Source organism: Anopheles coustani, chromosome 2, assembly GCF_943734705.1.
Source record: "Anopheles coustani chromosome 2, idAnoCousDA_361_x.2, whole genome shotgun sequence".
NCBI classification, from domain to species: Eukaryota; Metazoa; Arthropoda; class Insecta; order Diptera; family Culicidae; genus Anopheles; species Anopheles coustani.
In genome coordinates, this window is record NC_071289.1 from 29,765,260 (window position 1) to 29,791,168 (window position 25,909).

The 25,909-nt window shown below is 45.2% G+C and overlaps 1 protein-coding gene across 1 annotated transcript in view; it reads right to left on the minus strand.

The window, feature by feature from the left end:
• The window catches only part of LOC131264186 (cyclic nucleotide-gated cation channel subunit A), a 47,006-nt gene extending 43,033 nt beyond the window's left edge, over positions 1-3,973 (minus strand). Inside the window, exons 1-2 of the mRNA XM_058266474.1 lie at positions 3,876-3,973; positions 3,312-3,696 (exon numbers count right to left, since the gene is read on the minus strand). Coding sequence (XP_058122457.1) covers positions 3,312-3,696; positions 3,876-3,973 — 483 coding nt within the window. The remainder of the gene's footprint in view (positions 1-3,311; positions 3,697-3,875) is intronic.
• Positions 3,974-25,909: the final 21,936 nt, after the last annotated feature.

Here is a 25,909-nt window from a genome sequence, read left to right on the forward strand (position 1 = left end):
GGCGGTGGAAAAAAGGCGCGAGGACAACGTGCCACCAGGATGAAGCTGATGATGATGATGATGAAAATTTGCTACAATTTATGCTGCCGTAATTTATGCCCATTAAGTAGGTGCCGCTTGTTGGACTCAGTTGACAAGTGTTTTTTTTTCTGTCTACTGCTTTTTCTCTCTTTCCCATCTCCTCTATTTAAACATATCGCTCAGGCTTTCATTCTACAGCTTCTGCGATAGCAGTTAAAGCGTTACGCCATTGCGACGAACACCCTTAGCATGTACCATTCATTATGCATTATGGTCACTGATAAAGCGACGAAAAATCGTCAGCGTAATAAATACCTTCGGTTCAATGTGCTGCTCGAGCAGGAACATAGGAGGAGAGAGAGATAAAGGGAGGACGGAACAACTCGCAGCATGACGGTTAAAATTGAGCGATAACAATAGAGTACATTGAGGAACGACGGGTGTTGAGATGTTAATAAGAAAGAATCTTGTTTTATGAAGCAAAGTACAAATCCTTTCCGACTGCGGAACTTAGTATCACAATAAAAAAAAGGAGAGAGTTGTTTCGAGCTCGGGAAATACGCTGGTTGCTAATATTTTATGAACTTAAGACTTAAAATAAAACGTCAGTATAACATCAGAGTGTATCATTTGGATTGATACTGTTCAAATAAATTGTTTATTACTCATGTCGATGTTTGACATTATTTATTTCTAATGCTGCGCTACATCAAACCTCCTGTATCTGAAGCGCATCCTTAATGAATTATTGATTTTATATAATCCGTGTGACATTTGTGATTAGTTTTCCATGGTTTTTCAGAGTCTTTGAAATCGAAAACATCCGCACAAACACACACACGCGCACTAATTGGGACATTTCGTTGTACACCGCCCGTTTTCAGGTGCCAACAAAAAAAAACGAAAAAAGGTCATTATCCTCGCCCGATCGCCCGAAGCGTGGTGTGGTCACAAATGACATTTTGCAAATTAACACCACCTACCACCACCCACCACCCCCTTCTGCACCCATTCACCCATCCACCCACTCAACCACCATTTGACAAACGCGCGACACGAGGTGGGCTTCCGCCGATGGTGATGATGATGATGATGATCAGACGATTTACATTTTCAAATGCCGAACACGTCCCTTGCCGTCCCCGCGGTAACCCTGTCCCCGTTGCGAATGCATACACACACACACACACACACACACACACACACACACGCATACGCACGCACATGTTCCGTCAGGGGCCAGGGCCCAATTACTCGGCGGTCAAAACCTAATCAGGACCTGCCTGTTGTTTGTCCACTCCTTCAGTTTTGCACACACCTCCCTCTCTCTCTTTCCTTCACTCTTTATGTCTTTTCTCACATTTGGTTGCAAAATGCATCGTCCGTGGGGAATCACGGACAACCGTAGCATTGATTCGACCGAATTTGATGGGGCATGTATTTTTTATCAATGCATTTATTACGAAGGTAGGCGCGTGTTTTACGCCGACACTCCCTGGCCAACCTCGCCTACCATTTCGCGAAGGTGTGTGGTCACGGTGTGGCTGAAAACTGTCGCAAAATTCGCTTCGCGTAACACCCGATTCGCGCAACCGACACGGAGGTCTCGTACTAATCAACATACAGCGCACATCGCGAAAGCCTTCAATCGCACGCATCGCTTTAGGCTTGCCAGACGAAACCCGTGCTCAAGACGACGCGGGGGTCAATTGGTTGTAAATTATTGGCACTAAAGGTTTGTGCGTCTGTACTGCTGACAGCAACACCAAAGATGCTCGAGCTTCAATGAGGCTACTTAGCGGCGACGGAGGCGGCCGTAGAAGCTCGCTGCGTTCAACTGGTTTTGCCTTAGAAGAATGCGTCGAGTAGCGCCAGTAATGGCGTGGATGGACTTCTTTTACCTAACCTTTCACTGCAAGGTCGGCAACGGCCAACGCGTCACGGTGAAGGTGAATCGAAGCAGTCGATATGGTAGGAGATCGAAATAATGGTGTTCGTGTTTTGAATAAGTAGACAGTTACGGGTTTACAAGAAATTATATAATTTAACATGCGTTTACTCATCCTTATCTGAGAAAAACATCAACCATTTGAGCTGTAATGAGGTCGTAAACTAGTGTCTGTTGATATGCATTTGTAAAGCTCATACTCCTATCCAGGTTGAACAGGTAACATTTTAAAGTTCTAAACTTACTTCTAAGGGAAAATTCCCAAACATGATTTCAATCAACCTTTTCATACAAACATAGGAGAAAACATACTAACAAACATACAAAGAAACAACAAACATTGCCACCCGGTTGACCCGTTGAATGCATTGATTATCTCGAAGAAATAAAAATGCTTCAAAAATTTTCTTATTTTTACATTTTAGACATATTTCTTAACACATTTTCGTCGTCAAAATCAATTCAACTTTTCCCAAGTACATATGACAGAAGACAACTTAATGCTTTACGGTATTTATATGAAAATTAAATAAGAAAGCATTTTAACTACCATGAATGGATTTTCGTTGCTGTCATTACTCTGCGACACAACGTTTGTGGAAACAGTGATTCTTAACCAAATGAATCGCCATACCGTACATAAACGATCCGAGTAGCTTAATTTACTGATTAATTACCAGAGTACGTGAATACATCAGTTCAATCAATTCAACACTTTATCAATAGATCACATGACGTGTTTAACTTAAATGGAGCAAAAACTCACTGATGCAAACGAAAGTTTTTTGAAAAATTTCTGATTAATTTATACAGGTCAGATTAATTTATGTAGCTCAGATTGGAAACATTTTTTAAAAGGATCTATGTCATTTCACTATGAAATACATGAAAGGTTCCCTAGACAAAACACCATTTAGTTTTAGGACGGGCCTCCTTAGTGATACGATACGCGCTACTTATACTTTTGCAAACCATCACAGCCGAGAATTTCAGGGAAAATTAAGATTACATTTGCACTTCGAAAAGTCACACAATTCACATGCTGATAGTCCTGATATTAAAACTCAAAGTGTAATACCAACCCTCAAACAGAGAAGGCCTTTTAATGAGCTTAACAGAGGCATGTTAAGCGAATAGATTACTAAACAACTTTTTGGTTTCGAAAATCGAAAACTTCGAAATCACTTTGAAAGATTCGAATGAAATCCCAAAGTTGATGAATAGCAAACGAAAGTAAGCCTCATCGATACATCGATTCTTATCACGAAGTAAACAAAAGCTGAATTGCCGAACACATTCAACGAGCCATAGAACTTCACACACACACAAGCACTTCACTCACCTGAAAGTCGTTCCGCTCACTTTCTATCACAGCTTGACTTAGATGGTTGTTCTTCGGTGTGGCGCCGGCCGGATGGTCGGTGGCTACCTCGGGCCGGTTGCGCGTCGTGAACGGCAGCGTCCCGGCGACCGTGGCGGGCCCGGGAGGGACCGGGGCCGCCGCTCCGACCGTCGGCGGTGGCGTCGGTTCGCCCGTGGTCGAGAAGCTGGGGTTCGTGGCCACACTGTTGAAGCTGTCGAGCGATGCGGTCTGCGGCATGTAGCTCTGGTAGATCGTGTTGCTCCCGAACGGAGTCGTACTGATGCTGACTGGTCCATTGGAGAGCTGTGGTGCCCGGTGCGTCGTGTTGTACAGTGGTCGTTGCACTCGATTGAAGTGGTAAATGCTGCAAAAATCGGTACAAGATAGAGTTAGCACGAGATGGAGAGAAAGAGAGGGAGGCGGTAGCGAGATCAATCAGCATGGCGTGCGTGAGCAGTTGTGCTGGACATAAAAGGAAACATGGTAACGCAACTCGCCCCAGCACTCACGCAGCGACAAATAAAAACCACTAGGCCGGCTTACCTTGGTGAATCAAACTCATTCCGATTGCTCTGATGACGTGACGATATCGATGACATTGCCCGGTCACCTCGGGCCGCTGCCATCATGTAGGTCCACATAGCGGCTCATTTCATCGGGTTTCGGGTCGGTGGGCAAGAAAGACGCGTCCCGTCGCCACCGTCTCTCCCCCTCCGCTCGTACGGGAAGCTGGGCTCCTCTTGGTGTGGTCGGGAAAACCGTTCGCTCCGGAGACGCGACCAGACCAACTGTTGAACGGAAACGCACGTGCTCGTCGAGGCAGCTGCCGACCGACTGGGACGATGGAAACCCGGACTTTGCTGAGGGTAGCAATTTTTCACGCGCGCACACCCTCAAGGCCTAATGGTACACTTTTCCGGTGCGTGTCACCACCAGCATCTCCCGCGGTGTTAGCATAAAGCTTCTACGCACTCCGAGCCGGGTCAAGGCGTTACGGGCGATACGCGCTAGACCCGGACTAGACCTTGGAGTGCAGGGGCAAAAGAGGCCACCGCAAGCGCCGAAATGCGGGTTTCCAATTTGTCAACAACTTGTAGACGCGCCACGCGTGTACAGATGAAAAACCGAACGAGAGTGTCGATTCACGGGACCGTGGCAATTTGTAGCAACCGATGCCGTCGCCGCGGGATATTCATCCGAACGTGTTTCGTCCTGGAAAGTGTGGAAAGAAGCAAAAGAGAGACAGAGAAAGAGAGATGAAGGAGGTTCAAAATATCAAATGAAGCGCAAAGTTATTGAGTTGATGAGTGGGTGAAGTGGAAAAAACCGGAAAAAGTAGGATGATGTGAAAATCTCTCGCTGGTCAGGAAAATAAAAATGGTTACACAAACCCCCTCGCCCTTCCTCCCTCTCTCGCGATACCTCCGATCTCCCTCAGCCCAGAGTTTTGAAACGGAGCCCACGAACCGGTGAAAGGAACACGATTTCGTGGAAAACGGGATTAGATACACCTGGTTGGCACGTTGCGTGTAATGATGAGCAGCTCTTTGGGGTTCACCATCGTCCGTTTCGCAGCACCTTATCGGTTTCGCAGGTAAAAAGAAATCTTTTTCATCACCCCGCGTAAATATAGCGCCAAAATGAAATTGTAAATAAATCCATCCTCAGCGAGGTGAAATATTTGCGCTGTGGCTGATGTGGAGTGTTGTATCGCTTGTTTTTTTTCCAGAGACTACTCGATGTTTTGAAAGGAAGCACTTCACCGGCGGCAGCCCGAGGAAAGGTACGTGCCGAGAAAGCGATAATTGCCGAAAGGAACAACCTGCGATAACGAGCATCACGCGCCTGTTGGAACAACATTCTCAACCTGATACACATTTTGCCAAAAGAAACGGGATAAATACATCTTACGATCGTGATTAAACCGTGGTTAAGATTAAGGTCCCTGTCTAGCGGGGCACGCGCCTGCCACAACGCAAAACCGCTTTTCGATAGACCGGCGATAAGCCGCAATGATGATTTACTTTAAACTTTCCACTTTAAGATGGGACGAACACGGACGGCCCGCTGGGGTACCAGAAGAGGTCCTAGGGGAACGAACATGTTTTTGCTTACCAAACACTGCTTTAAGCAGATGAATGTTCACATTCCGCGCAATCTCAGCCTTCGCGTCAGCATTAATATTCAACGATTTACGCGCACCCTTGGCGCATAAAAACGCGCCCTTTGTAGAGAATTTGTGGACGAACGAAAATTCCTATTTTCCTCCCCTTCCTCCGCGTTTTGCCGAACGCATAAAAATTTACCCAAGAGCGGTCTAAAACCGGTGGATTCAGCTAACTATTTACTACCCCGTCGTGAAATGTTCCTACTTGCCGGGCTCGTAAAACTGGGACGAAAGAGATATGGCTACTTTGGTTGACCATCTTGTTTTTCTTGAGGCGCCAGTCGGAAGAGAAAAAAGGGTTACCAACACCAACCACTTTGAGTACGTGTGTGCGCCTGCTTTGTTTTCATTGTGTGCTTGCAAAAAACAAACAGGGGCATCTCAGTGGAAGCTGCCATTTTCTCAACGGACAGTGCGACGGAAGCATTAGGGGTTGTTTTCGTTTTCCTTTGGGCTCGGGTATCTTTTCGAAGGGAGGGGAGTTGCTTTTTTATGTTTTACCTCATTTCTCGAGAAACCCTTTCCGTACTGCTGGGGGCGCGGTTTTGCATCTGGATAATATGGAAATTAATTCCAAAAAATTTCGGTGACCTCGCATATCAGCCGTATAAATATATTTATTCATTCACCAAACAGTTGTGTTGAAATCCATGTAATGTTCGAGTCGCTCATTTTGCTCATACACAAAATCTTCCTGTGATAAAATGTGGTTTACTCTTGCAAACTTCAACATACTAATGTAGCAGAGTATCAGTGCCTATGGCTTAAAGTGCAAAGTTTCCGCATGAACTGGAGCAGACGAGAAGTTTTATCACTTTCCCTCACCCATTGGCAGGTCATTCGAGAAGAATGGCTTCTTGCAGAGATTAATTCAACAAAAGTGCAGCCAACTTAATCGAGAGTGAACGTGTTCGAAGTGGTGCATAATCCCGCCGCCTTTTCCCTCTACTCCTGAAAGCACATGCGGGACCGTTTCACAGCGACTTAACACTTTGTGACGTGAAACTTTCAGCACCCTCCGAACCTTAGTGTGGTCACAGTCGGAAGGCGTGGCAATTCTTCAAACTGTCAGCGACAGTGGCAGAAGTGTTCCCCCTCGATCTCCCACTTGGTTTCCGTCCCACCTCATTCCTCTCCTTTCGAAGAGAAGAAATAGTTTACGGTCGCCTTTCTCCTTTATCGAACTGCACCCGATTCAGCTGTTGAACTAATCTCTCTGTGAAGGTATTTGTTTTTCAAGTGATTTGATTAGTTATTGCTCCAGTGATTGTAGTGGCTCGGAACCGGTGTTTAAAACGACCAGTTTCCAGGACTTTAATGTTGCATTTTGTTATCCACCTCCGTAACACCCATTGACCTAATTGTTGGGAATTAAATTAAAACGAGCATCAGAGATGTGTGCTAGGGCATGCTAATTTATGCGTGTGGGTTACACAGCATGAAAATAGGAGAACAATGAGGATCGAGGTACGCTTGGCGAGTGATTGCATTATCACGGATTGAAATAATTTCACTTGCATTCCAATTAAGGTCAATTAGAATCCAGTTAGCGGAGTCATTACAGAAGATTAGAACTTTCGTTGCATTACGTTAAAATACCAATCAAAAACCAACTAAATAGCAATCAATCTGCCATGATGATGTTTGAAATAAATAGGATTTTCCGAGTGATGGGTTTTTTGTAGCCGTCGTGCTCGAAATTGTTTTGAAAATTAGGACACTTTGGCAATCGCTGTCGTAAAACAGCCCCGGATGGGTTTCCTGTTTTGGCGTAATAACTGCGCAAAAACAGCTCGCATGCCGTCGTGAAAAGTTTTTCTCCCCTACTTCCCGTCAAACGAAATCATCCATCATCTGGCGCTTAACGACCTGCAATTCAATTGTGAAATATGTTTTGCTCGCTCGAGCTTAGCAAAAAGTAGTTGAGTAAAAAAAAACCACGTGTCCCAAATTCCACACCATTTGCTTCCTTGGCGCACACACAAACGTACACACAAAGATATACACATATACGCAGTAATGGGAGCGGAAAAGTTTCGCTGCATCGCGTTTTTATGCTTTTTATCAAAAATAATTAATCGCTGCTATCTTGCGGATGCTCGTCGGAGCTGGAATGTCGCCAACGACATGTCGAGCGAAAAGCAAAAAAAAAAAATAGAGAAAATAAACAGGAATGGGTGAGAAAAACTGTTGGGGAAAATTGGAGGAGAACAAAAAAAAATACTACTTGCGCGGGTGATTGTTTGTCGCTTTCGCTTTTACGCCATCGCATATGATCTGGTGGCCAATCTCATCGCCATGTTAGGGAACATTTGGAATTGTTTTTACGGGAAGTGATCCGTTAAAGCATTGCAGATTTTCGTATGCCACTAGTATGAAAAACAAAAACTGAAAATTCAGCACGGGAAAAGCTCGTCCTCATTTCGTTTGCCATTGTTTGCGGGCTCATCCCGGTCGGATGTGATATCCGGTTTGTGTGACCGTTTTTCCTCCCCCAGGGAGGGCCCATAACCGATCATCATCATTCCGATGGCCGTTCCGTTCGGAATGGGATCCAGCTGGGGTGTACTAAAATGGTCCCAAACAACATCGTCCCCTTCGCAGTCGGGGTTTCCAGGGGGGGTGTAATATTTTTACACCACGATTCTTTTGATTTTTATTCCACTCAATCGTGGACGTTCGGGTCCGGGTCAGCCTCAAACCCGTGGGACGTTTACTTTAGGCGCTCTCAAGGAAGGAACATTTCAGCGTCCAAAAGGTGAAACCATTTGCGCAAACACAAACCGCGAACCGGGCCGTTGGGGATGTTTATTTTATTCTCTCGTTCCGAAAAAACACAATCCGAGTGCTTCCAGACCGTGTATAATCGGGCCCAAGTTAACCCCGACACAAAAGACACAGGAAATTTTTGTTTGTAATTTTTATTATACATACGTATAAACTTGACTTCCTGTCGACAACGAACGCTGGACGGCTGACGGCGGAAAATGCAAACCGAGAAATAATAGGAAACGTCAACAGACGGCGGATTTTGAGATCTTTTTGTGTTGATCGAGCGTTGTTTAATAAAAAATTCTGTTTGTTGCCAATTTTTAAACGATTCTTAACGACATCGTTACATGGTGGCTTCTGCAAAAAACGTCGTTTTGAAAAAACAGTGTTTTGTGGGTGAATTTTTATTTTCACCATACAACTTGCGGTAGTTTTTTTTATACAAAATAGACATAGCTAGTTAAACAACCTTTTGGGGATTTCATCTGGGATCATCTAAGAGGATATTATATGCGTGAATTTATGAATTTCAAAAGTAGTCTTGAAATGATTCGCTAAAAAAAAGAAGTTTAAAAGTATCTTTATGAGTCTATAATATTCACCCATTTCGATGCTTGAGTGACATTCGATTCGATGTTATCTTGCACTCACTTCCGATTCCGAGAAATTGCGCCTTTAAAAAATAACCCCACAAGGACTACAATTCCTGCATGATATCATGACACGCTGCACGGGATTGATAGACACATATTTCTCTTCGCTTATCGAGCGGAAAGGAAGGAATCAACAACAACAAACACAGCAAGTAGCAAAAAATATTCTTCCCACGCGAGATCCGCACCGGAGGAAGCCGTCCGTCTGCTTGGTCGATCATTGGATGCGATTCGAACGACCGTTGGGTCGAAACTTTCCAGACTCGTACACATATGCAACCCCCGTCGGGCAGATCAATTCATTTCCGGTCGGATATTTACCGGATGATGCCAGTGCAGTGCCGGAAATCGGGAAAACGGATTATACCGATAGCCTTCGGGCGTGGCGGGTGCCGCAAGGGGAGGCGGTGCTGATTCCACGGTACCACGGTTCATTGATCGTTACAGGTACGGGCCAGGGCCTGATTGAAAGGCTCGATTGGGATGCGTTACGCAAGACAACTCGCATTCCGGGAAGGTGGAGTAGTCCTTCCGGCTGAAATGGCCACGCTAGGATGCTTCGCTCCATGAGACATTTCCCATTTCTTTTTGTCTAAGTTATGTAAATGACATTTTTCGCATTGATTGGCGTAAGTAAAAAACTGTAAAAAGACTTTTCCCACACATGGAGCTATTTGAACATGTTCTCTTTTAAATTAAAGATTCCTTGTTAAATATTCTTAGCATACTTCAAACATGATCCTAATCAAGTGTACAGTACAGCGAAAAATATATATTCATTATGGCGCTTTTATTGACGTAAAACAATGATTTCCAACTAATACAGACTTTTACACGGCTATCAAAAATAAAAAAAAGAAAATTTAGTAATTTAATTAAATAACAAGAGAAGCACATTTGTTGAATAAATCACAATTTCAATAAGTAAACAATAATAATGTTGATGCCAATGTCAGTACAATGTAGAACAAGAGAACAATCGAGTTTCAATTTCGTTTCAAGCCAGTCAATATTTTTTCCCTCGCATGGCGTAAAGCTTCATAAAAGAATGGCACGACTTTCCAAGGATGCCATATTTTCCCTCGTTCTCCAACAACACACCGACCTGTTGTTAAAGCGAACCGAAACGAGCAATCAATTGAGTAACAAATTGTGAAATAATTGAGCCGATCGAAACCTACGACAGTCAGGCAGCGCCATGTAACGCGCGTTTTGCATTTTACGAATCCCTTCGGTGGCTTCCGCATGAGCAATTATTTCCGTCGTTGTCGTCGTCGTCGTCGACTTTGTCGTCGTTGGGGCTTCCCCACTGTTTGCCGGCAGCTGTGTCTCAAGCACAGGAATCTCTGCACCAACGCACATTAATAACCGATTGAAGCCACTGGAAGCACTTTGGCGGCATTGGGAAGAGGCTCGTTCAAGGTTGTGCTCCAACCTTCAAGCATTAGCATTATCCCGAACCATCTTGGACTCGGATGCTCGTAATATGCCGGCATCTGTGGGCGAGTTCGTCGCACGGATAAGCTTCTCGTATCTTTCGGCTGGCTTAGCTTAGGGATTATCGAGCCCCCGAAATCGAACGGGAGAGTATATGGCGGTCGGCGGTATCATCATTAGGACGATGTAAAGCAGCTCGCCGTCGGCATGGGCCCGACACTGACCCAGCAGGTGGTCCCCTGGGGAGCTTCCCGGGGCAAACAAGAAAAGTGTACGTGTCCGTACGTTGTGCATGCGACATCTCCACGGATCATCACCCTTTTCCATCCTTTTCCCGACGCGATAGGATCGAGCCAGACGAGCTCGACGAAACGTAGATTATTGAGGAATAATTTTGCCATAATTTTAACGGTTGAGTGATTTATGTTTACCAACATCCACCTCCACTGCACGGTCGACTGACATAACAAGGCAACCGAGGAATGAGGTGAGTCAACGCGTGGCTCACTTTTCACTGGATGGCGAAGGAGAGAGTGTTTACTGCTTTACGGCTTCGCAGGTTCGCCGACCGTTTTGACGCATCAGGTCCTAAACATCCTACCGCTCGCTTCCTTGAGAGAGGGGCGTGAAACAGCATATCCCAGCACCTTCATCATCGAAAACCCAGCCAAAAGGGACCGATTTTTAACCACACCGTACTCACCTCAACACGATTTTGGCGTATGGAGAGGGAGAAAAAAAATGCTTCCCGCGACCTCCAAGATCGAAAGGTACGATTGCACGTTCCGGGTGATTTGAAGGTAATCAAAATCGTTTATTGAATTTTTCATAGCAACTTTATCAGCCCGGTGTGGGTGAGGAGGGCCAAGACAAACGGCCACCTGGCCCTGAGGGGCGACGGAGAAGCTGCGACATAAAATAAAACGAAACGCTGGGGATGAACCACCGGGCGCCTCCATCGCACCACGTGACACACTGTTGAGCCGAGCTCCTGCCCCGGGCTGGTTTAGGCTCGGCACATTTTATGTGCTATCTGCCACTTGCTGCCGACGATTTATTTCCGTCTGTCTGTCGCTTCTTTTTGGCCCGGTTGGCTCCGTTGATTGCGCAGATAAATCCTCCGTCATAAAATCTGCACAAAACCGAAGCAATCAGAGGCGAATCGATTTCGAGTACCGGGTGATTCCAAACCAATTGAACTCGTACATACACACACACACATTGTACAAGCAGTGGATGATTTTGATTGCAATTCGAATGATTTCACAGCGGCAAGTAATTTTCATTCCCGACTTCTATTCCTTTGAGCGCCATCTATGTTTACGCATGCAAGGGTAAAAGGTGCTGATCGATTTCAGTTCTCGTACAATACTACAACCCATAGAACGTATGGATAACTATGACCTTTGCTAGCCGCTTCAGGGTATGTATGCATCACGTTTAGAAAGCAGGATAGAACGGGAAAGAAAGCCATCGAGGATGCAGCAAAAAGTATGATCCTTCGGTGGACTAGCATAAGTTCTCCCAGCTTCGACCCAACCCGTGATTCGACACGCCAATGATTCGAAGTGTTGGTTTTATGGGAAAATTATTCAAGTTCCACCAACACCTCCGGTGGAGCATAGAAAATGGGTTTCGGTGGGAGTGTTTGAGTGTAGGAAGAACGAGCAAATCGCTGGACAAACTGTGTCTAACGCTATCACACCGATCAATATGGGTGCATTTGGAAGGGGATTCCAAATAATAACAACCAAAAACATTTGGATGTATGTTTTTCACAACTAAAACTAACACCAGTTGAACTAGCAGATGCGATTTTTGGTTGGTTTCGATTGAACCACTCCGGTGAAAGCATTTGTGGTGCTTGTAAAATTGACCCGAAATCCCCGGTGAAAAGGTAGCATAAAAACGCGAAAACGTGCCCCCTTTGTAACCCTCGTTATGTAATGTTTTATGCAACAACATGGTGCTTCTTTATCCTTATGACGGTACATGGAAAATGCAAACCGGGTAACATCTGTAGATTAGTATGAACCCGCGCATTCCAGAAGGGAAATGAAAAGCAAACTCGAATTTGCTGAAGGAAACTAACAAGGAAATGCGTGTAGAAACCGTCTGTGTTGAACATCCACAGGTTTCGTTTCGGTTCGAGGATATCCGAGGTATAAAATTAGATTATTGGCCAGGTGACACGACAAAGGGGCCAAAACCGAACAATTTCGTTCAGCATTTGGGATAGCTTTGTAACACGAGCCGAAGGCCCGATCGATAGTGGGGGTAGAGCCGAAGTTTTCAGACCGCAGGTGGCCATCAATTTTGGCCAACACACACCCTCCCACACACACATACACAAACTCCTACATACGCGAGAGTTAATTTAATGTTTGTTGCGTATAATTCATTTGTATGCAAATAAGGTCGCCGGACGACAGCGAGGCGGCAACCGAAAGGGTTTAGTCCCAGGCTTAAATATGGCGCTGATCAATGTGCACGCGTGTTTAAAGTGTTCGGACACTCTGGGGAAAATATTTTCGCAACTGAAGAACAATGCGACTAGCTATCCTTTATTGCAGTAAGGGAAATCTAGGGAGTTCTTTTCAAAAATCCCATTGAGAGTGAACGTCAATCGTTCCGCAATCCTCAGAAGAAAACAATCACACCCAACCCAAACTGAGCGCTCTAGTCCTTGAACCAGTAAACCTTGAAGGAGACAGAGAACAGCTTCCCGCAAATGGCGAACGCCAAAGTGGATTCGATTACAGCGCCAACGAATCGCGTTCCTACTAACTACGAGCGCTTTCCAGTTTCATTTCAGTCCAGGCTTGCTGGTGGGATCTTCTGCGGCATCTTCCGATGCAGATGCAGATGCAGTTGACAGCCAGATGCCATACGCACACCCCCTTAGCAGTCCTTGGAACGCCGCCGATGGCGTCACCGATAGGATCGCTCAATTGCTGCAGGCATTGCTCTTCCGCCTGGCGATGAGGACGTGAGTGTGGCTCGGGTGTTAGAAATTCCCTGCACGCGGCACCGAACTGCATCGAGCTCGGATGGACGGATGCACCGTCACCGCAGCTTGCGTGGGCACCGCCTCGGCGAAAAGCTTGGCATTAATGCCATCCTCGAAGCCCGCGGGTGATGTCAGCCGCATGCAAAATGTCGGGGAAAACTGCAATGGATGGGATGCGTTGCGAAGACAACGTCGCTGCTTCTCTCGATATCCCACGAGTTCGGGCAAGAGTATTAGCTTTTATTTTTCCACCCATCCTCGCCTGGCGTATGCGAGGCATTCGCGCAATACTTTTTCCCGGAGGCACCTTTGGCAGGCAGGACCGTACAAAAAAGACGTACGACAAAGTTGATGCAGACGTCACAGGCAATCTTCCTTCACCGTCCGCCGCTCGGTATTCAGCTTTTATTGCACAATATTCAACCGAAAACTTTTCCCTTTTACCGGAATCACCCTCTCGAACGGTCGCTACCCCCCCCCCCCCCCCTCCTCCGGTTTGATGTCTTGTCCTGCGCAAACAAGCAAACAAAAATAAAAAATAAGGTACGAACAATTTCCTGCAAGAACAAATTCAATTTTCGCACCGTGTAATGCAATACACAATTCAATGGCTCCAAATTAACAGCTTATAAAAGTGTGGCACAACGTGCTAGGCGTGGTAAACGCAAATTCGATCATCGCCACAAAAGCAACCCTCGGGGCAGGGAAACTTGAACCGATTTTTAAGCTGCTCGACAAGCTATGGAATGTTGAACAAAAGGCAGTGGGCCAAAGTTGGAGTAAAGTTTGAGACCGAATTGTGGGTTGTGTTTGTTTTGCAATGATAGGGCAATTCCATGAATTTAGGATTACTAAATTTGCACCACGTGGTAAAACAATAAAAAGTACTGAAGTATCTTATTACTACCTTGAAATTAAGTTTAAAATGTTCATGAGGTGGCATAAGTAATATAACCATGCATAACAACGTAGGTAATAATAGGTAAAAAAATAAACCGCGTAGCAAAATGCACGAACTAAAATTCAAAAGCTACCTTATGATTTAGTGAAACATGTTTAAAATAACCGGGCGTGAAATTAAAACCAAAATCCCAATCACTGCAACCACGGAACCTCGAAAGAAATGGCATGAATAGCCACTTTTCAACAACATTCACCACAACGCTGGCCCGGTCGCTAGTGTGTGAAGCATACACGATCGAATAAAAACACACACAATGGGTGAGATCCCGGTGCACCTCGTTATTGTTGTTAGCCACCACCGGATCGTTGTGTTTTATGTTGCATGCAGCTGATGTTTAATCCCGTCCCAGTCCACCTTCGATCACGGGAATATGTGACCGCTGTATTTGTTGTTGTTTGTATGATGTTTTGCCCTTCTTTTTTTTATACACACCGCGCTCCGTTTCAGCGAAACTTAACGAATCGAGAAGCGGAAAGCTGCATCGTGCGGTATTTATTTTACATAACACTGGCCCGGGTGTGATAGCGCGAGTTTTTCTTCGAGGTTTTCGCGTGTCGGCGGGCTTACGCTTAACGGCCCGGGAAACAAGGACCCATCCGGTCGGTTCCGGTCTAGTCCCATTTTTTCCACCCTCCCACGGGATGAGCGCTTCCCCCCTCGGAACTGCACCGGGAACGGCCGGAACGGTCGGAAAAAGGCCTTAAAAATAATGGTGGAGCATCAGCGCACGGGGCCGACCACCGGCCTGGGCCCGGAATGGCGACAAACAAATCAAAAAGCCATCGGCAGAAGCGGCCCATAACCATGCAAATGGTTGAACCGGTTGTTATTTTTATTTCCCGCCAGTTTTCCCTCCGCCCTTCGCTGCAGAAAGCGCATCGTTTAATGAATTAAACATCAGTATGCAAAGCAGCTCACATTTCATCGTGGGGCGCGGGTGGCCCTCATCGTTGGGCAGGGCTTTTGCCGTGACGAAGGTTACGAAGCCCGCGAAGACGGTGATGAGCAAGAAAAGAGGTACACATAAAAGTGAACTAAGTGTGGAAAACATGCGACGGAAAAGATGGCACGTGCGCTCCAAGGAGCGTTGGCGCGAGTGCGCGCGAAAATGGATCGAATGTCGTGCAATTTGTTACTACGCGGGAACGACACGCAACTTCCCTGCCACTCACCAACCACCCACACGCTTCCCTTCGGGTGCTTTTCCGCTGGTGGCAAACAGTTTTCCCGTGGACGCGGTGCATCGCTCTGTTACTTGGGGCCTTTTCTTTGAATGCAAAGCATACACGCCCGCCTGGCGACGCACCAAACACATCCAGGAAGCATTCTGCGCGAACCGAAGCGAACAAAATAGCGAGGACCTCGCTAGCGGACGTTGTGAAGTTGTTTATAAACATGTTTATAAATCAAAGATCGTGGGCAGAACGTGGAAGTATCTTGCAGTGGCACCATCATCGTCGAAAGCACGTCGAAGCCCAACCGCCAACACCACCAACAGCATCTATGCGTGACGTACAAGGGACACTGGGTGGGGGTTGGGGAAAGGAAAAGTGCACGCTGCACACGATCGTCGATGAATCATGGCCCGGGCGTGGGCCACAGCTAATCAAACGTCCAGGAAAAGGAATGGCGTGAGTTTAGTTCCGCCAAAGACAGTTGTGTGTTTCTCTAGGAAAATATGATTAATTTGATTAGTTTGCAAAAGCATTACGAAGTTTTGTGCGATGGTGTGCAAAGTTTCCAAAGTCACATACCTTACTTAACAGTAGTTAATATTATTGAAGTGGTTTTTATCCTTCACCGGATGGATTTCCGATGTTTTCCCACCGAACAGAATTCTAAGAATAAAGTTTCACAATAGCAAGAAAAGTAGTTTTCTTTGCCGCTAAAATTTATTCATATTTTCAAACTAAAGTTGAATGTTCACGTCTTGAAAAGTTAATTATTTTTCATGAACTGGTTTTTCAAGGATCGTAATTCGATTAACTTATTCGATTAAATTAACTCAATAATTACACAGTAATAACTTGTTTTAAATAATTAACTCAATATTAACTTGTCCAAGTTACGTTTTCATATAACTATTAGATTAAGCTGCAGATCCAACAATTTATTAGAAACTGAGAGATACAACAGTCACTATGCAGCCAATGGGCCGAAGGCTGCCATGGCTCGTAGCTTCAATCAGCAATACGCTTTAATTGATTTTAATGTGTCGTCACATATTATCAGCGAGGCTCTTCGTTTTGTCATCATAAAGTTTGTCATAATTTTACCGTTAGAATGTAATCTATTTGTATACTGCGCATATGCTTTTATCTTGTCTTGTGAAGTTCAAAGTGGCGGACAAGTACCAATAATTAATTAAATAATTAATTGCTTCAGCAAAAATGACAAATATGCCAAACGTCAGTTGGATAACGGTAGCTTCCTGTATCGGAAACAACATTCGTAATATTGCCAGACCAGATTGATTGTTGTATAAAATCGATGAATACAATGAAATCCGAGGCTCAAGATTTACCCTTATTGTAGATACGATATAATTTGAGAAAGAAATTGCACACTTTCGTTGATTCAAAAAAATCATAATACCATTCCGGCACTCGAAAGCGCGTGCTAAACTAGCAGAAAGCAGCAAAACAAGTCACCAAGCGTTTGACGCACAGCCTTCCGGGCGGCTAATCCGTCCGTCAAAATAGTGCGGTGCTAAAAATAGTCACCATAGTCAAAACCCCTTAAACCGCCGCGCGAATAAAGTACTCGCCAACATTACTTCGTGCTCGGACAGCCTCCGGTGACGATTAATTGCGTTCATCAACGTCGGGCGACAATTTCGGACCGGACGCTAATCTCACCCCGGGTATGTGTGTCTGTGTATGGGATTTCATTTCGGTTTTTTTTGTTATGGGCAGATAATCAACAGCACAAACTGCACGCAGCGTCATGGCGTGAGTGGCAATTTCCACACGATTTTCACGAACCCTGTGGGTGTGCGGTCGCCAAAGGCAAAACCACACAAGTCGCGGAAGAGACTGCTGACGTGTTGGTGGCGAAAAAGAAGAATGTAAGAGGAAACGAAAAAAATGTTATATCAAATTTTCCCAGCAGCCAAAAACAATAAAGACACAACTTTGCCACTCATGCTGCAAGGAAGTCGTCAAATAGGGCGCCCGACGGTCGGAGTAAACTACGGGAAGAGCGTGGGGAGGTGGGTAGGGAGGATGCCCGACAGCGTTTTCTTAATTTAGCTTGTCCGTCACGCGGAGCACGTAAAATGGTGGACGGTTTTCCACCACGGTGACAATCAGCATCGTCGAAACCGCGAGAGATGAACCAGTCGCAATGTCACTGTTGATGAAGGGAAGCTGGAAAATCCTCACCGAAAGGACGAATGGTAGACATAGAAGGCGGTCAATTTTCCACTTCCCATGACAAATGTATTCTTCAACTCAAGCAAGGAAGCAGTTACTTTCCAGCACTTCAAACCCCGCGGTCTTCCCAAAAGGTAGGATCAACGGCTTAGCCGTCAGCTCCAAAGTCAAAGCGCAGTGGCACGTGGAACGCCCGAGTGTAGGCCAAGTACAGGTTTGACGGCCCCAACAGTAATATTATGTTTGCGCCCCACCAACTCCACCGAAAATGTGACACACTCGTGTGAACGATGTGGTTTTCTCAAGGACCCACCAAGAGATGCGCAGGGAGAAAGGGACCGAGCAAGAGACAGACGGCCGAACGGAAGGAAAAGGCAAGTGTACGCTATCGAGGGCCCATTGAAGAAGGGAAAACGCGGCACTCGTGGGCTCAAGGGTCAAAATGCTTCGTAAACATGCAATTCTCGGTACGCTGCGAATGGAGACGCCTTGTCGTGCCGTTCGACCGCGATGTTTACAGACTGCACTGCACCGGGAACGAACGCGAGGAAGAGGATACAAAGGAGGGGGCAATCATGGGGGTGGAATTTTCTTTCGTTGGCGAAACATTGCCTTTGGTGTGGAGAACTAGGATAGTTTTACTTTGCCCGAAGCACGCTCGCGCTTCTGCACCCTCGTGTGCCGTCTGGTTGTTGGATGCATTCAGTAAAACTTTGATAGCACTTACATGCACACATACACGCGAATACGACCTCTGATGCAACGATGCAGCGTATAGCAAAAGCTTGCCAATCTGTAGCGTACTCTAAAATGTTTCATTCTTTAGACTCTCTTCATCCTTAATCTGTCTGTTTCTCTATTTTTCCCTCTAAGCACCATTTATCCTTATATTATGTTATCGCAAGGAAAGATATGCTGTTCGCAATTTTTTTTTTCATAAAAACGGTTAATAAGAGATGCCAAAAAACGAATAATATATTCCTCCTCGAGCATTCTCTCAACCAGCCAGTTTTGGACAATAGGACTACCGACTTTTGGAACGCGTGAGAAAAACTAAAGGCAGCCTTTTCTCCTAGCAGCGTGTCCCGGCGGATGCATGGAAAAATTCGCTCCGCTAGACAATGACCTGCGAGGTGGAAAGAGGAAGGAAGCAAAAAATAAGGTGGTGCAAACAAAGAATTTGACCCAAAATCGTCGTTCCGTGCAATGGAATCTCGTAGCTGCATTCCCATTGTCAGACGCTTCCTCGTTTGTGTGGCTGTGTTTGCTCGCTTTTCCTCTACTTTTCTTTGTTTGTTTTTTTTTTTTGCAAACCCCTTTTCGTTTCCGCTCAATCGATAGGACAATAAAATTTGACACAAACAACACGTACCGAAGGAGGTTATCAAAAAACCTGCTTAACTTGTGAAGCATTCGCAAGGCACGAAAAAATGCCCGAATAAAATGGAACAAATACAGCTGCCAAAATCGTAGAAAGTTAGCTTCGAAACAATAGAAAAAAAGGGAAAAAGTTGGCTGGCTCTTATTTTAGGGTGTTTTATTTTTGCAGCCATCAACAAGCAACGAACCAGCCCGGTATGAAAACACACTTTGCGAGAAGCTGCCTGCTTTGCCTCGTTATGCTTGACTGGTGCCGAAGAATGGAAAGTGTTGAGAAGTGTTGCAAAGCACGGGTGAAACACGAGAAGAAACAGCCCAGTTGCATCGCAAGGAAAAAGAACGGCGCAAGGAAAAAACGCACTTAAATCTACCAGAAAGAACAAGCGTCCGGAAGAAGCTCCATAAAGGGAAGCAAGGATAAGGAACCAAAGGCGAAACAAACGTTTGCTTCGCTGACTTTGAAGGCTCGTATTTGTGAGTGTACGCTTCACTGTGTTTTTTTTTCCTACGTGTCACACACTTTCTAAAGCTCCTTTTATCCAGGATCCCCAAAGGAGCATCACGTTACCTTGTTGACGGTTGGAGAGATCGACGGACGGATTCGATCGCGGAAAGCGAGGATCCGAACATCTAAGCCTCGCCTCCTTTGTTCGGCAAGACGGCATCCATTGCAAGGCGTCGTTTTTCGGCATCCAGAAGCCAGAAGCTAAACGGTGGCTCAGGAAGGAAAAGGACAACGTTGCGATAAGATAAAATATGATGACGCCCGCGCGCATAAGGCACATTTGGACCCGGGAACGGTCGGCGAAACGACGTTCTTATGCATGTCCCTCCTCCGTTTGCCTGCTATCTAGCCGTCGTGCTTTTGAGGTACCGAGGCGTGGTGGATCCTTTTATTATGTTTTCGTTTGACTCGCGCTCCATTTCTTTAAAGCTGCTTAAAACAGCTTTTTCCTCTAGAGAAAAAAAATCTTCCCAGAGTTCTGTTTTGCATTTCCTACTGTTTTGCTCGCCCTTTTGGTAAATCTGGTTAGTTTAATTTCATTTTACCTTACCTTAAAATAACCACACAATAGACGGCGACTCGGTCACTTATATGATAAACAGAGCAATGTTTAATAAAAGTATTGAAGAAGAAAAGCAATCGTAAACTTTCGTGGAATTCGAAACACACCGATTCAAAGGGGCAAAGGGGTATATTACACAACTGTTTGTAGTTTAGGAACAGCTTGCAACTCGGAAAAACAACAAAAAAAAACGAAAGCTTCCTTCCCAAAGTTGATAACGCCCATAATGCCAGAGGTGAAATCGGAGACATGATTGCATAAGACACTATTGTTAGCGACGGGAAACGAAGAAAAACGGATCGTAATCGGTATCTCACCTGCCCCGCCGATGGTCCCTTTTTCACCTGCCGGAATATTTACCCCGAATTTGGTACAATTTTTCTCATTAGAGTCGGGGCAATTGTTTGCAAACGATTTTCGTCCCGGTTCTATTTGTCGAGCAATTAGTTCAGTCCCTCCGCGGTACTGGGTGTCTCGGGGGGTGAGGGATGCGGACGAAGAAAAAAACGGGGAAATGGGAAAAGAAAAGAAAATACACACGCTCCCGAGAGTGAGAGACCCAAGGACAAACGGACGGTTGATGATATTAATTAATTAAACATGCCGGTTCACTTCTGTGAGTTTTGCTTTCGGGGAAACAGTCGTAGATTTTTGCTCGCAGGGAAACAAAAGGAAGCAACGAAGAACGAACAGCCCGAACTCCTCTCCCAGCCCCCCCCCCCCCCCCCCTGCCGTGCATCTGTCTCTCCGAACTCTCGATCAAATGGCTTCTTCCTGCCCATCCTTTTCTCTGGCGCGTGGAAAAATGTGCTCTCCTCCGAGGCATGGGGAGAAATTTTTGATTTTCTCTTATCTTAAATTATGCCCATTATGGCAACCGTGGGCGAAAGCATCCCGCCTTGCTTATGCGTTAATTAGCATTTAAATGGGTCCTTATTTTGTAATACATGGTTTTTTCTACGCGCTCGCATCGCGACACACTTTTGCCTTTTCATCTCGGGACTAAAATGTGACTTTCTGTCGCCCGGAAAGAAAATGATATCTGCTCTCTCCCTCACACACACATCCAAGTCACGCGTTTTCTCCCCGTATGACTACGCGGCAACGCACGTACTTCTTCGAAAACGCTGTAAATTGCTCATGCGAGTGTGACGAAAGAATGAAAAATGTTTCAAAATGGATGGTGCTGTAGGCAAGGCTAAAAAAAAACTGAAGTGCCGGAGAAAGTTTTTAATGAACAAACGAGGTACGCAACGAGATCGAGCAGATGAAGTGGTGTAATGAATTTTCTGGCTGTGCTGGGGGGAAAAAATTGAATATTTTAATGAAGGCGAAAATAGCCAGAAAAACGGTCTCACATTACCAAGTTCGTTACCGTCATGGCTTTAATGTAACTTAATAACTGAATCTAATTTGTCTGGGGTAAAGAACCCATTTTTTTTTTAATGTTAACTTTAGATCCAACCGCAAAAGCATTTTACAAATTGGGATGTTAAAAAAAATTAAAGGAGAGAATAACGTCATTCAAAAAAGGTAATTCCTTATTAAGTCCCAGGATCGCACTGCAGTGGATGGCCTTTTATTTCTATATTCCACTGCGGCAGAAACACGTGGCTCGCTGAAGTCCTACCACGTTGAGGGTGTATCGCGGTTTACTTGCGATCGATGGTGACCTCGGCTGTCTGTTGACATTTGACATCCGACATCCAGGAAACACGTGCTTGCAACTCGTCGCAAATTACTTTTCACCTTTAAGCTAGAGGTAACGTAACATTCCTTCTAAATGGCAGCTTTCGAAAATCGTTTCCGAGGTGATTTTCTGCTTCCAAGGGAAACAAGTTTGAATTGACCAATAAACTGCCGGAAATTTTGTTATTTTTGTTGGAGAAAATGTTAAATTGAAAAATCAATCATCATGGATGGTTGGATTTGATCGAGAAATTGAATATATGAGTAGACCCAAACAGTGAACTCACAAAAGTGTATCATAGTGTGGGACCTTTCGGATTTCAAAAAACCAAGAAAATATAAGATAAGTTATGGGGATTTAATCGGTAAATTGTTTTCGAAAGAGAGTTTAGTTTTTAATTCACTCTCAAATCATAGTAGAAACTGTGCATCGCTACCAAGTCAATGTTATCCAAACTATGTCAACAGGAAAACAGCAACAAGGATAGTGAAAAACTTTAAATGGCCCGCAAGTCCCAACCAACAGCATGAAGTTGATTTTAATTTCATTATCACGATCCTTGAACCACACTCACACACAAATGCAAACACTTCCCAGCTAACAGCGGGAATGTCCTTGCATGCCCTTGTTTGCAAATCTTTCGCATGCACATCGAGCCTGCACATCAATGATGGAGATTCGCTCGGCACGCGGAAACCCAGAACCCGGTACCGAAACCAACAATGTGTCCTCTGCGTCAGCCCAACCGATTGACCATTGGGAATGTCGCCCCCGGCCGGAGGTTGCTGCGGTTTGAGGACCGGGGCTCCTGCATGGGTAATGAACGGATGAAGGAATTTTAATTAAAAAACTTCTTCCGCTATTGCTGCTGCTGCGTCCTGTTGGAAGCGTTCCTGTAGTCGGCGATGGAGAGAACCCACGCACTCGGCGGTACCTGCAGGCGACAGGATTCTCGGGAGGCCGGTTCTCTCCCGTCGGTTCGGGAATTTCCGGGAAAAACGAATACAACTCCCAATCGATAGGCGCTAGCCATTTTTGGACGGATGGTTGAAAACGGTAAGCTAACGGGTTGCAGTGACGGTTCTGCCTCGGGGTGGGTTTCCTGGATTCCAGGAGCTGAAAATACGATCATTAGCGGAAGTTTGACCCAGCCAATAATAACCAAAGTGGTCAAATCCTGTAATCGGTTGTGTTTGACTTGGCTCAAGTTAAACGTAACAGTTCCACATGAATCTCTCGCCATGAACTGTAAGTTTAACTAGCCTAGAAATACTTGTTCGAAGATGTTTTCATGACATAGGAAGTTCGTAACGCAACATAAAATAGGAACTTCGATATGAGTTTAAAAACTATGAAGTATCCTGATAAATATTCTGAACAATAATACGAGTTAAAAAAAATAGTTTGACCATCAGAAAAATACAATTTTGTGTTTCTTAACAACCGTTTTAAAAAGCTTATCTACAAATAGTTAACGCTAGGACATGAAAACGTACGTAACGAGAATCGAATCGAGTGCTGGAAAACGGAGTCCAGATTTAATGCGACACGTGCCCTGCTCATACGACAGAGTCCCTCCTGGGCAATCTCCTCCAGGTTCCGCCGCATCCTTCCGCTTGCCAGCTCCAGCAACCGAAGCTAACCATAACTCAAACCCGCACGGCACGAACGGATGCAATGAAATAATTGCATTTCTGCTCCGATTTAGAACTGCCGTATCTTCGGTGCCGGGGTAATCAGTGTTCCAGTGTCGTGCCACTCCAATAATAGTTTCCTTGTTCTCTTCTCCCCCCCCGAAACCCTGGCGTCGAACCTCCGGCTGGCCGCCCGGTGAAAAATCCAATCACTCGCTGAAGTTGACCGGTCAACACTCCGGAACGGACCCGGTCGCTCGGCACGGATCGCCACTCGGCAAATCGAAGCGAAACTTTGCTACAATTTTATTCAATCGCAAAACCTCAAGTCCGTGACCGGCGGACCAAGGATCGGACAGGCTCCGTATTTCGCATGGCTTTGTGAAATGTGTCCGTACGCCTGTGCGAGATGTGAGCGAGAATATATGCCCTTTTTCTGTCATCCTTCCGTCAGCGATCACTCTTCCACACGCTCGCGTCCACTTTCCACTGTAAGGATTATTGAAGCCTCTCCCAATGAGCCACTCGTCGGTTGCACGAGTACCAGCCTTGTGGCGAAAGTTACCAACAGTTCCGGCATCGAGCTTAGCACAGGCAAACATGCTGCATCGTTGAGAATGTTTTACGCTGGTCTAGATTTTATTTCTGGGAAATAGTTTTGAAGCGTATTGTGCCGACTTTTGCTGCGTTGCAATACAGGAAGTTGTGTACCTACTATGTTACAAGAAAGTTGCAAAACTAACGAATCAACGAAATTATTTTGAATAATTTGTGTATTAGTAATTTGTGGAAGTGTAATTTTGCTTAAATTCCAATAGGACTAAAGTGATTATACCAAGCAAATTGTGTTCCCTTCCCAATGATTTTGTTATTGTTTAGTTTATCTACATAAAAAAAAAACAAACAACTTTAAAGTGCAGAAAAAACAGCAAACTACCAAACGAAAATGGCAAGAAGATTGCAGATTGTGGAAGGAAAAATCATCAAGAACCAAAATGCTGTGCCTTGGATGAAAAATGAAACCTCTTGAAGAGATAAAATATAAAACAGTAGATAAGACCACCGTCGTCATCAACTCACCAGCAGCAGCAGCAGCTGATGAAAATGGGAAAGTGTGGCGGAAACATACCAAATAAAATAAGAGCCAGTTCTTCGTTACCACCGAAACAGACCGGGCGAACTGGTTTTCGTCACTTCAACTGCATCTGACGGCGGTTCCCGCGTGGGCGGTACAGGGAACGGAAGATGGGAAAAGGGGTTGATAAAAATGCAATCCCCGAAACAAGGGCCCATGCACCAACTGGGCGGCAATTTGTTATGCGGTGCGGAAAGTTGTTTTCCAACCGACGGAGATTGTGCCAAAAATCGGATGCACACGAATGCGGGTCAGATGCATTTTCAGCATTCGCTGGCGTTTTATTTGTCCAAAAACGGTCGACCTTCTGGTGGGATATTTTTTCATCCTCCGTGTTTTGTTTCGTTCGGCGCTCATTTTGTGTCTGGGGAGTGGAATTTAAATTTTATAATCAAAATGTGCAAAAACGAATAAATGACAACAGCAGCGTTTGGTTCAATGTGCTTATAAGAAATTTCTTTCCTACATGGTTTTGACCAGTAACGTAACATTTGTCACTTCATTGAAGCTGAAACAACTCCACCGGCACGTGGATGACCGCACAGTTTTATGCAGAGTGACTGTTTGTGTAATAAGTTGCCGGTTGACATTTGCAGCTTTTCCCCATTACGCTTTCGTCCATTCCATTTTCCAAAACCAACCAACCGGGCAAGGTGTATCTTTTCCGGTAGGTGTACAAAAATCCACCCCACCCAGTTGCTTCCAGCCCAGCAACAAGCGGAAGGCTGATGCAACGAACAAACGCAACGGAAAACGGAAAAGAAAACCTTACGCTGACCTCGCTTGTGCGCTTTTCCATTTTGTTGCCGGATGAAGTTTGCACAAGTGTAACATTCTACACCTCGATCTCACTTGCTCGCTGACGATTGGAGTGGTTGGAGGCTGCAGAACAAACAACCGAGCGACGGACGGAAACCGGAATCGAAACCGAAGCACGGGACCTGCTGGAAAAGTTGTGGCGTGTTGTTTTTCGCTGCTGTGTGTTTCACCCCGGAGTGGAAATGTGTTTCGAACAAATTGTGTTTGCTTTCCCAAATCACACACACACCCTATTTTTTAAATCCAAATACTCGCACACCTTTGGCAAGTCGGTAAGTCAGAGAACGATAAGTTATTTCATTCGAAAGTTGCACTTCACCAACGAAGTTTTTCTTTTCGGGCGAAGATTGTTGCTTTTTGTTTCGCTTTCTTTGCCATCGTTTCAACAAAGAAGGCGAAAGGAAAAAAAACAAGAGGTCATGGTGATGGTCGTTGGAATGAGGAGAAGTGAGGGGGTGGGTGGTGAGAGGTATAA